The sequence below is a fragment of the Clytia hemisphaerica genome, unplaced genomic scaffold, assembly GCF_902728285.1.
Source record: "Clytia hemisphaerica strain Z4C2 unplaced genomic scaffold, Clytia hemisphaerica genome assembly, whole genome shotgun sequence".
NCBI lineage: Eukaryota > Metazoa > Cnidaria > Hydrozoa > Leptothecata > Clytiidae > Clytia > Clytia hemisphaerica.
Genome location: NW_027103590.1, coordinates 573,160 through 586,076, shown reverse-complemented (window position 1 = coordinate 586,076; position 12,917 = coordinate 573,160). Strand labels below are relative to the sequence as shown.

At 37.0% G+C, this 12,917-nt stretch overlaps 1 protein-coding gene across 1 annotated transcript; it reads left to right on the top strand.

The window, feature by feature from the left end:
• Positions 1-8,534: 8,534 nt before the first annotated feature.
• On the top strand, positions 8,535-12,636 carry LOC136801533 (FUN14 domain-containing protein 2-like). The gene is made up of 5 exons (XM_067058174.1): positions 8,535-8,677; positions 9,524-9,668; positions 10,838-10,913; positions 11,647-11,781; positions 12,137-12,636. Exons 1-5 carry the CDS (start codon positions 8,578-8,580, stop codon positions 12,212-12,214), a joined length of 534 nt encoding a protein of 177 aa, XP_066914275.1. The 5' UTR covers positions 8,535-8,577; the 3' UTR covers positions 12,215-12,636.
• Positions 12,637-12,917: the final 281 nt, after the last annotated feature.

Here is a 12,917-nt window from a genome sequence, read left to right as displayed (position 1 = left end):
CCGAAAAAAATTGGGCTGAGACCTCTATGAACGACGACGACTTCTATGTCCGACCACGACCTCTATGTCCGGCGACGACCTCTATGTCCGACCACGGCCTCTATGCGCGGCGACGACGACCTCTATGTTCGACGACGGCTTATCATTTCGGATTATTGAACCCGATCCCCCCTGATATTCCCCTCACATGGCATGGGTTGACCCGGGTGAAGGTTCATTCACTTGCCAAGTGAACCGCTGCGAGTGGGAATCGAACCTCAGTCGCCTGGTGCAGTAACCAAGGTCAATGATCACTATACCACAGCGCCTTTTCCAGGGGAGTTAGTGAAAAAAGTTCATCAATACCCCTGTACAATTTTTTTTTGGAATAGCCCATTGCCTGTTTAAGGACAAAGGAGAGGGTTTAGAAACATAAGAGAAGAAAATGGATAAAGTGAACCTGGCTGGGGTGGCTGTAGCCTGGGTGGCTGATGCCTGATGGTGTAGAAAGAAAATACGAGAACTTTTTAAATAAGTTAAGACTTTGTATTTCGGGTGGTTTCAACTGTCTTCTATCCTCCTTTTCCTATCATTTTCTACACAACAACTACTTTTTATCCTCATTTTGTTCCGTTCGTCCTTGCACTTTTAACTTACTTGTGTCCATCTTCTTCGCTGACTAGCTCGGCCTTGGGTCCTCGGGTTTTCCGAGTTTTTCTTGAAAAAGCAGTTGCCCACTAAACGATAATCAGATTTCCAACGAATAGCAGCTTACAAACGACTGCAGTGTGATTACCAACTTGGTTATACTAAAGATGGTAGAAAAGCTTCGGAGTCTTGTTTTCAGTTGGAATCCTTTTCAGTTTTGAGGAAGAAACACAGAATCAGACTACTTGATACAGGAGGACATCATGGAAGTCTTCATAACATGATGCTCGTACCCATGCTCCGAATATTCATCGTGTAGAGGCTTTTATTTTTTTTTCAGACTGTATTCCTTTTGCCTTTTCCTGCTGTTTTTAGACCTTTTTTCGCCTTTCGGCTTTCCCGCCCCCTCGGCTCGCTCCGCCGCCATAATCCAGACGTAATTAATCGAACCAATCGAACTGTATTTTTAATCGAACTTTGTCGAACTTAATCGAACTTTGTTGGTCGATTAATGTTCGACTAAGTTCGGTTGTCAAACTTTAATCGAATACTCACAAATTCCTCAAAATACAAAGTTCGATTAAGTTAGATTACTGAAATCGAACTTAAATTTAACAAAATTTTTTCTGGAATGGCCTATTTATTTGAGGGCTATGCACACCCGACTTCACGGTATAGTATGCAAAAATTATGGTGGCTGGATTGCCGTGGTGAGATTTTGTAGTTGTAGAAGAAAGATCAAATTTGCTTCTCTTGTAAACTAAAAATAATTAGATTATATTCGCTCCATCTCTAAGAACGAGCACTTCAAAAACCATAACATTAGACATAAACTTGAGCTGAAAAATCACCATCGAAGGTGCAAGAATAATCCTTATTCGGCTGACGGTAAATTATTCTCCTGGGAATAGTACCGCAAAAAACATTGATCTAAACCCCCTGATGATTTACAGCAGCTTTTACTAAGGAGTTGCGCTTGACCTTGGGGGGGGGTTTAATATTTACTTGCAGGGGAAAGAACATGTGGCGACATAATTACTGCTTTCAATTTGCTTTGAAAATGTTTTGAAAGTTTGTAGTGTGTACTCCGTTAGTATAGACCTAACTCTTTATACAAAAATTACCGGAAACACATATTTGGACTTTGTACCCTATGCTGCACGCAAGCACTTAAAAGCCAAAGTCCCGCAAAGGTGGGACAAAAATTAGTTTTTTGAAGTTTGCAAAAAAACGCCACATAGATAGAAGATCTTTCAAATTCAGTATGTGAATAGAGCAGTAAAAAATACAACTTTTCTATTTTTCTTTTTCTTTGCAAAAGTTCTAGGAACGAAAATAAAGGGATAATAATACAGTAATTGAATACTATCCATTGATGATCCGCGGCACTATCGTAAATCTAGAATTGCTTCTCGTACTTTTTGCTTGAGAAAATGATTGACAGATTGAAGTGGGAGCTCGCAGGCATTCTGCGAGCATTCTCGGCTCAATCCTGGGACCGCACTGAAAATGGTAGATTGAGCTGTGATAGATCATTTCAATGAAAGTTGTTGGAATGTTTACAAGGCTCTTGACAGAAAATCGTTTGTTTTATTGTCAACGATGAAAGTGTGGTTATTAATTTGTTAGATCTGACAAATTGATGTTTATAAGTGCACATTATTCTGGTTTTCATGTTATTAGATACTGTTTTAGAGCTTTAGAGCTAGCCTGTCCATCTTTGTGGAATTTTTGAATGGTGTTGAAACAGAATATGTTATGTCTTTAAGAACGAATTTCTAAAAGGCTTTGTTGTTTTTGAAGAGATTTCTTTCTGAATCAAAAAAATTGATCTTTTATTGTTCTAATGAGTATAATATCTTTTTATGGGATGCTTGGTTTTCTTTTTAATCTTTACGTGTAAACTTGCATATGTTTTGCATATTTTTCAACCAAATCCCACCGCGGCTTTTGTTCCTGTATTTTTGCATACGATTCAAGATGGCAGATGGAAAGGCGAAAAGGTCTATACATCACCTTTCTCGTAAAATTCAAACTTCTTAAAATGGCCCCAGAAAATGCTCACTCCATTGTTGTGTATAGATTCGTTTGGGAGGTTAAAGAACATGTTTTTGCCTCAGTATAAACCGAAACTCCTATATCAAGATTACTGTACAGGATTTGGAGTTCAGGGCCAATTTTACTTTCGTTTTCAGTGGTTTCACTTTCTAAGTTTTCAATTTCAAGCCAACACGCACTCGTCGGGATTTTTTGCGCGGAACGAGGAAGAATTTACCAAAATGAACTTCAATGCATTAGTACTTACCTTTAAATCATCCAAATCTGTTCATTCTTTTTTTAAATCAATCAGGAATTATCAGGGAAACAAGTAAAAAAAACTGCATCCAGGTATCTATTTTCTTTCCAAAGATATTCATGTTTTTCGACGTCAAGGTGAAAACGCGATTTAGCGCTGACCACGGCACCGGAAAATTCTCAACCCACATTGAAACAAATGGCTGTCGCTATTGAGCTGGTTCATCTTTTCAATCACGGTTTTTTTAGTAAACCCAGGGTAAGATTAGGCTACAATCTATCACAAAGTGCTTTATTTGAAAATCTACAGGCCGTCTGGAATTTTGAAAAACAAGAAGAAATTGCGATTTTTTAACAAGATTGCGGATTTTTTCATTTAAGCACCATACACCATCTGAAAGCATAACTAAAAGAAACACCATTCTAAACTCATTTAGTTGAGTATAAGGCTGAACCTGTGTCGTGGGAGAAGCCTTTCTTCTTTTTTAGAGAAAACATATAACAAGAAGGAGAATACAAAATATAATACAAAATCTTAAAAAGTATGGTTCGTGGGTTAATGCTGTAAAAACCCATCAATAAGTCAGCATCACCAGGGTTGCGATCAACCTGCGCTTTCCTGAAGCGAAAAGAAGTGTTCTTCACTATTTCGTACAACATGATCCATACAAAAATTCAGCCCAGAAAACAATCTACCTATCATCTGATCAACTTGTTACTGATCCTTAGTGGAATTGAAACAAACCCAGGACCAGCTCGTCCAATTAAATTTCCATGTGGCGAGTGTTACAAAGCTGTGAAATGGGGTCAAAGAGCAATAGCATGTGACTCGTGTGACCAATGGTTCCACAAAGATTGTATTGAAATGAACAGTCTTATCTACCAAGCTTATGAATCAACTCCTGATCTCACCTGGGAATGTTGCAACTGTGGTATCAAAAATATCAGCCCATCATTATTCGACAATACCCTCAACTCCTCAACTGATTCAAACATCTCTAATGCCAGCGATAACACACCAAAGCTATTAGCCAAACAACTCCGTATCTTATGCATAAACTTTTGTAGTATCTGGGACAAGAAAGAACTCCTTGAAGATGCGCTATTCGATGATAACATTGATGTTATCATTGGATCTGAAACCCACTTAGATCCCTGTATAAAGGATAAAGAATTTTTACCTGAAACATACAAGTGCTTTCGCCGTGACAGAATAAAAGATAACTCCAAAGGTGGTGCGATCATAATTGTTAAAAGAGAACTCATTGCAGAACAGGTCAAAAAATCAGAGACATGCGAACTTGTCTCAATCAAAATCCAGACACATAAACACCCAGTAATCATCACTTCGTGCTACAGACCTACTGATTCCAATCTTCTTGTAGCTACCAACAGTTTGTAATGAAATCAAAGATCTGAATAACACATTCAAAAACTCTCCACATTGGTTTGGTGGTGATACAAATCTTCCAGATATAGACTGGAACAATAACACTATTGTTAGCAATAATTACAAAAAGAACATCAGCGAAGGCTTCCTTGAGACTTTTGACGATTGTGGCTTAGAGCAGCTAGTCAAGTTCCCTACACGTCAGGAAAACACTCTTGACATCATCGCAACAAATCGACCAACTTTTGTCAGCAGAATAGCCCCTCACCCAGGTTTCAGTGACCACGAAACAGCTGTTCTTCTTGACATGGTATGTCATCCTATTCGATCCAAACCTAGCAAACACAAAATCTTCATGTGGAACAGAGCAAACATTGGGTCCATCAAAGATCAAATCTCTGCTGAAATTGCTGAGTTTACCACTACTTACAACTCTGAATCCCCTGTTAATGACATGTGGAAAGCCCTCAAAGCTCTTATCGAAAATGCCATGCTATCCGTCCCTTCAAAATACACATCAAGTCGTTATTCTCAACCTTGGATAACACAGAAATGTAAAAGGTTATCTCGGCGAAAGAAGAGGGCCTACAAGCGCGCCAAAAAATCATCAAAACCTGCAGACTGGGATCGCTTCAAAAAGCTAACAAACGAATGCAGGAAAGCTTGCAAATCAGCATTCAATAACTTTGTCAAAAACTGTGTAAGCCCAGATGGGGTAAATAATCCTAAGAAACTGTTTCGATTCATAAAATCTCGTAAATGTGAAAATGATGGAGTAGCACCCCTGCGAGACAATGGCAGCTTACACATTGATAACACCAAGAAAGCAAACATCCTCAACAAACAGTTTTCAAATGTCTTCACCATTCCTGACAATCGAATCCCACCCCTGCAGGGTCAAGCGAATACACCCATGCCAGAAATAAATATCACAGAACCTGGTGTTCGGAAACTCCTCAACGATATCAACCCTAACAAAGCTGCTGGTCCAGACGGTGTCTCATCAAGATTTCTCAAAGAGTTTGCTGACCAAATATCTCCTGGTCTTACCTTAGTGATGCAAGCTTCACTCAAACAGTCTTCCATCCCAGATGACTGGAGGCATGCCCTGGTTGCCCCTGTGTTCAAACCTGGTAAATCCGACAAATCCAAAGCCTGTAACTACAGGCCTATCAGTCTTACCTCCATATCCTGTAAAATTTTGGAGCATATTTTACACAGCAACATTATGGCCCACCTTGACAACACCAACATTCTGACAGATAGCCAGCATGGTTTCAGGAAACATCGGTCATGTGAATCACAACTTGTAACAACCATCCAAGACCTTGCTAAGTCCCTGAACGAAGCTAAGCAAATCGACTCAATTCTACTTGACTTTTCAAAGGCTTTTGATAAAGTTGACCACAAAAAACTTTGTCTAAAACTTCATCATTATGGGCGTAAGGGGTAAAACTCTTGAATGGATCACCAACTACCTCTCCGATCGCAACTCAAACTGTTTATCGTTAACGGCAAGTCATCTGAAAAAGCTAATGTTATCTCTGGAGTTCCTCAAGGCACAGTCCTCGGCCCTCTTTTGTTTTTAGTTTACATAAACGATCTTCCTGAATTGGTTAAATGTAAAATAAGATTGTTTGCTGATGATGCACTCATTTACAGAGTCATTGACTCAATTAATGATGCCATAAGCCTTCAGGAAGACTTAAACCAACTCATGAATTGGGAACATGAATGGTCAATGGAGTTCAACCCGGACAAATGTAAAGTTTTACGAATCACCAACAAGCGTAATACTATCATTCAACCATATTCAATGCACAACCAAGTACTCGAAGTTGTTGACTCAGCGAAATATCTAGGTGTGTATATCCACAAAAAGCTCTCCTGGAATGTCCATAACGACTATACTGTTAAGAAAGCCAACCAAACTCGATGTTTCATACAAAGGAATCTCAGATCATGTCACCCAAATACAAAGCTTCAATGCTACAAAACCTATGTCCGACCCATCCTTGAATATGGATCAGTCGTATGGGACCCTCACTCAGCCTCCAACATCTATAAGCTGGAAATGGTTCAGAGGAAAGCTGCACGCTTCATCTCGAATGACTGGCGGCAAATGAGTAGTCCCTCATTGATGCTTCGTAATCTTGAACTTAAAACCCTTCAAACCAGGAGAACAGCAAATAAAGTTAAATTCATGCATAAAATTCTTCATGCAAAGTTGAATCTTTATCCGCTCTTGCACCTCGTGCACGTAACACTCATCTTAAACTTATTCCAATCAATGCAAGGATTCAAACATATGAATTCAGTTACTTCCCGTCAACCATCCGCCTGTGGAATGAATTACCCGTGAATCTCATATCTGAGTTAAATTATGATTCTTTTTGTAAAGGTGTCAATGAGCACTATACTTAACTTGTATGTATCATTTTAATTGTTTACATTTTGCCTTCACTTGATCATAACTCCTCCTGATTTCAAGCTTTTTATTTTAGCTCTATTCCTGCTGTGCCTTAGTATCTAGTCTCAATCTAGTCATCATCCTCTAATCTCAAACTCTCACTAATTCTATTCTTTTCTATTCAGCTCAGCAGCTAGGTCGTGCATTCAAGGCAAAAGTTATTTATTTACTATTAATGTTTCTGCTTCTGCTTTCTTTTTAGCCTATATTAAACATAATACTGAATCATAATATTTAATTTTAAGTAATCATATTTATATATTATATGAAAATTTAAATGTATATTTTATATCTTATTAACTTCATCAAATCACAAAGTCTTTCAGGTCTACATTATCACATCTTAGCCTCCCGTTTACTACATACTATTCTAAATCCTTGTGGTGGTGTCTTTCAGCTTCAGTCATATCTCGCTACTTCGCTATCTTACTACTTCTTCTTACAGCCACTTTTAGCTTTAGTTGTTTTCATTTTATTAGGTATTTTTTATAACTTTTTATTTTCAATATCATGATAATGTACGTTAGCGTATTATGTGATCACTTAATAGAACTAGAACTAGAACTAGAACTAGAACTAGAACTAGAGCTGAGGATTTTAGCTTTCTAGTGGTGAAATTTGTTTTTAGCTATCATTTCCAGCTCATTAGCGATAAGCTAAAGTTTAACAGTCATCGGGCTGATTTTCAGACCGCGCCAGCAAAACTCCTCACGCCCGCCACGCGGAGGTCTAGAATTCACCCGCCATCTTTAATGTTTTTCGGTGCTGTCCAAAGGTCATTTCATGGTGGTTTTTTTGTGGTTTGAAAATGGAATGGAACTACTTAACCAATTTTAACAAATGACCCCTCATTTTTCTCACAAAGGTAAGGACTTTCAAATAAAATTAGTTTGGTTTTCAAAATTTGAGGGGAAAATTTTGACCTGTCCACCCTATCTTAGCAATTTGGGGCTCGCCGATAGTTACAGGGGTTTGTGCAAAAAACCACACATAGAAAGTTTTCCAAATCCACCATTTCGACTAGGTAAAATGTTTTAAGTTCTTCTTTTATTCAATATTTTTTCAGAAATTTTTGACAATCTAACTCTTGCATCAAATTCCTGCCTTCTTCAGAAAAATTGGAGATTAGAAAAAGCCTAAGCCTTAGGATTACAGATTGAAACAAATAAAAGAGGTATTATAAAGGGTGAGATTTTACAGCCACCCATTGTACAAGGCTCTGAGAGGCCCTGTGCACCAAAAAGAAGAGCCGTGTGAAATGGGAGCAATCTCTTTGGTGGAAATTTGATAAACAGTCTGCAAAGGAGCACCAGGAAGTAATCAATAGAAGAGACCACTTTTGATTTTGTCACAAATTTTTGTATAAACTTCTCGCATGGATTTCTTGTTAATGTGTTGTGTCAACTTGTCAGTATTGTATTGTTGCAAAGGGAAAGAGGTAATAGCCTAGTTTGTAATCCTGATATAAGAGTCTAGACTGCTAGAGTCTACTTCTGACTGAATTTTGTTTTCTGATAGTTTTTGATGACGCTGAGTCCAGTGAAGTAGACTAGGAGCATTTGGACTATTTTATGGTCCGCCTAAATACTACCAGGCCACTTAATCGCACCATCCAGTCTTTAAAAAAGGCCCCTGGGTTAAGTTATACCCTGAAAAGTTGCAGATTGCTTATTTCATCAGAAGGAGTAAATGATCAGTTACTTCCTCAATTTCTTGATGTTTTTTAAGTGGTTGACACATTTTTCATGAATTTCGTAAATTGATTTTTTTCAATAGGGAAAATAAAAACATAAATATGTTCCCCTCAGTACAGAAGGATGAGGAAAAGCAAAATGTTCGACAAAAACTGGAGAAGAAAAGAGAAGAAAGAAGCTCCGGGTCCTCCTCACCTACAGGTATCTCTATTTAATTGGATTTAATTTCATAATTTTATTTGTAAAAGTAAAAAATATACACTACTGTCGTTTTCACGCTGAGCCATTGTCAAGTGTAAAACTACTTCGAAAAAATCTCAACAAAATGTACAAAAAGTTGTTTCCTCTAAGGGAACATAATAATTAGAAATTAAAGGTAATGAAATGCTAAAAGAGACTGTTGTGAAATGTAAAACTTTTATAATGATGTTGTAAAATATAAAAAAATTTAATCGTCAGGTAGGACTGCTTTATACTGCTTTATAGGATTCAAATTGGATTAAATTAACATGAGCATAAAAATTAGCAAAAATGTATATTTGTAATTTCGCCAGATTTCACCATATTTAATTTTGTGAGGGAATCTTTTCATTTTGGCATTTTGTGAGCAGATTTTTCTTGTTTGTTTATTTGATTATTTATTGTTGACACATAAACGAAAGCTTTAAGCTAATACAAGTCAACCTATTTACTACAAAAAATAGACTTGATTTTTACAAGCATGAGAAATGTAAATGATCATTTTGGAAGTTTGAAACTTTTGAGTGCACATTCGTTCGACTAAAATTATATTTCTGCCTCAAAGTTACAGTTTAAATCTAACAAAAGAACCAGTATTTTCTAGAGGGTATTCTTAGGGTATTCTTACGATGTGGCCAATTTTCATTCTGATATTCTTATAGAAGATATTCTTGTAGTTCCCATATTTTTGGGAACCTATTTTAAACTTGCAATAAATAATAATGCTCTTTCAAACTTTAAAAACGCATGGTGTATCATATCATTATGATCTAACATGATAGAAAAAGTTCTTGTCTTTTTTTACAGATGAAGAATATGAGGTCATAACATCAGCCATGGTACAAGAAGAAATGAATTCGTATAGAAGTATGATCAAAAGGAAAATATTGACCATCGATCTTTCTGACCATTCAACTTATATTCAACTAGGAATTGGTGGTGCTACTGGATTGTAAGTTATTACGTTAGACAGTCATAAACCTTTGATTGGCCAGGTTTACCTGAGAAGGACTACTCTTTACACCTTATCATAAACATATAAACGACTGGACATCCATCTCCTTTGTCTTTTTGTAGAAAAGGCTGCTAGCTTCGTTGCTGCCTCGTTAAAAGCATAAAATGAAACAATAGATTTTGATGATATACCACTAGGGAATACCTTGCTAACAACGTCAAAACTTCGACAAAAGTCTCTGTTGTTCTACTCTTCTCAAGTCGTTTATCTATATCATAACAAAGATAACAGAGGCAAAATCATCGTCAGCTTGTCAAAACTCCGACTAATATTTCTAAATTTTGACTTAAAAGTGTCTAATAATTTTAGAGAGTGTCACATTCTAATTTCGATTTTCTTGTGGAAACAGGCTCTCAACTTTGGCAAGCTATTTTTTTCAAGTAATAAAAAAAATTATTTGAGTGACAAAAGGGATTCAAAAGTATACACGCAGTTGAAATTCTGCATTTTAGAGTTTTAAATTTGAAAATGTTGATAAAATATATTGCAAACTTGTGAAAAAATTCGAAAATAATTTTTTTGTACATTAGGAGTAATGTTCAATCCTTTTACCGAAATAATTCAAAGAAATAAAATTATGACGGAATATTGTCGGATTTTTCATACCAATTTTGAAATACAAGCGGCAACGAAGCTCGCTTCAAAGAGACAATAAAAGATAGACGTCCAGTCGTTTATATGTTCATGACCTTATCAACGTTAAGCTATTAGGATAGGGAAAAAACCAAAATAGAAGGACAAGTAGGATATTCTTTATATTCTGTGAGTTAGGAAAGGGATTGGCTCCTCACAAATTTCTTATTGAAGAACATCATTTAAATGTGTCTCCTTCCATTTGCTTGTACAACATTTTTAAACAAAAACAGAAACAACCCTTTCCCCTTTATTGTCGCACAACCACAGATTTTAACAAATTCTATTGTTTACTCTGCTTTCTCAGCAAATAGGGCGCCTCCTTTCTATTTCATAAAAAATATCTTTAACGGGACAAAATTACTTTTGAAAGTTTCTTTTTTTACCATAATTCCTCTGTAATGACCTCTTATGAGGTTTTTCCCCTAATTTCGCTTATTATCAATACTATTGGTTACTTATTTTTTTCTCAGGTTGACAGGCCACATGGTAGGGAAAGTTGGTAAAGCAATGGCTGCTGGGATTGGTGGTACCATTCTTCTGATCAATGTAAGTTAACAACCTGCTATCTACCACCTTTGTTTTGATGTGAAAAGAACAGCTTTGTTTTCCATTTTGAAAATCAATTATAAACTTTCTTATGAAAGGATGGTTAAACAGTATGACATCAGTTCGGGAAATTGCATAGATCCGCAACGTCCCAATGTTGCGTTTTTTTTCGCAACGCTTCCCTCAGCGTGCGCTGCAATTTTTCGCAACGTTCCCAATGGAAGTGTGCGATTATGAACACCAACTATGACGACCAATTTTTGCAAATTTGGCATATTTGAACAAAGTAGCATTTTTTCCAAGAATGATTGTGAATAATCGCTAGGTAGGAAATTAAAATACTAGGGTAGGGTGAAAAGTTTCCTTTTGGGTTGTTCTTCAAAATGCAAATTATTTTGGGACCCCGGTCAGGCCCTGCGTCCGTAGGCCAGGGCTGTGAAATTATCCATTGGTAAAACTGCGGAATTTTGCAGCGCTGCGAAATATGACAACGCTGCGAAATATGACAACGCAAAAACGTTGCGGATCTATGCAATTTTCCGAACTGAAATTGCCTACCCTACAACGCTTCCAAGGTCTAAAAAATACCCTTAGCATGTCTGTGTATTTTGAACCCACCAAAAACCTCCTGTAGTAAATTTGATTTTCTCCTGAAATACAGGTCGGTCCAATTTGATTGACCCGAAATATCAAGAGGGAATAGAAAACTTTTAACACTCTTCCATGTTTCTAGATGGGGACACGTGCAGGCTACATCACAGTAGATTGGGAGAAGGTAGACGCAGATATGAGAACAGCTAGCGAACAGATCAGCGAAAAGATTGCTGAACAACAACAGAACGAGGAAACACAAGAACTTCTTAAGAAAGTAAGTAAATTGGTTTTAATAATACTCCAATGAGGCCAGGACTCAAACTGGTTGGGGCGACTGTAAACTTTTGGACCATTATATGATGCTTTTTTTCGAACCAGATGAGCCTGTTGCCCCAAGGATATGTCCGTTCTTTGCTTGGGAAACTTGCTATAGATTTACACCTTTTGCTAAGTTATCCAATTACCGCCACTATGGAAGCAATCGTCCGATTAGCGTAAGAGCACCTCTACAGATTCGAATGTTTGCTCTCACAATGGCGGAAATTACGTAACTTGTCAAAAAATCTCTATTATTTGTTATTCACGGTTTACAACTCGGGTTTTAATCCATTCATTTCTGTTCTTTACAGGGTGGTTTATTTATTCGACGCAATTTGGTGATGCTTGGAGGATTTGCTGCCGGTTTCTTTTTGGGAATGGCTACGTGAAAGTTTTCGAATAGAGACTTTCACTTTGTGAAATGTCGTAAAGAAGCACGCTGGATTTCCGGTGCCGGTTAGTGGTTTGTGATGGACGCTGCGTGAGGATGTTTTTGAGAACATGAGACATCCGAAAAAATTGTTCATTTCACGATCATTGTGTATTCGTTTTTTCTTTTATGTGGAAACCGCTCCCAATGCAGCCAGTCTAATGATATGGTTTCTACATTGTGATACCTGTCGCCCATGATCAGACATTAAAGTTGTAGAAAATGCACAAAAAGATATCTTTTGTTTTTGAATTGTATAAGGAATATTAACTTCTCAATTTCATTTCATTTTGATTTGTGGATCGCAGAATTGCTCTAAGTTTCAAATTCAGCTTCACTTCGTGGAAAAAAGTCCACACGAAGATTTATCCACATATGGTACTTCGAAAGTGTTGAATTTTTTAATTTTAACTTAATGGCTTGGTGGTTTTGCAAAGAATTGGGGGTGCTTGCTTACCTCTTTTGAGAAAAAAAGACTGGTTTTCTCTTTTTTTTCCAGCGAAGTTACACTTGTTTTAGTATACGGCGTCCCCAATTTTTGCAGTGATAATGTCTTCCCTGGCACATGCATTATAAATCGTATATGTTAGTATGAGAAAATATTTGTTTGTTGTAATGTACAATGAAGTCTTTTGTTTAGTTTAAATAGTAATCTATATATT

Excerpts from the sequence above, each read along its gene's own strand:
- LOC136801533 (XM_067058174.1), top strand. The coding sequence starts at position 8,578 with ATGTTCCCCTCAGTACAGAAGGATGAGGAAAAGCAAAATGTTCGACAA. Across the intron at positions 9,669-10,837 it reads ATTGGTGGTGCTACTGGATT|GTTGACAGGCCACATGGTAG; the intron begins GTAAGTTATTAC and ends TTTTTTTCTCAG. Across the intron at positions 10,914-11,646 it reads GTACCATTCTTCTGATCAAT|ATGGGGACACGTGCAGGCTA; the intron begins GTAAGTTAACAA and ends CCATGTTTCTAG.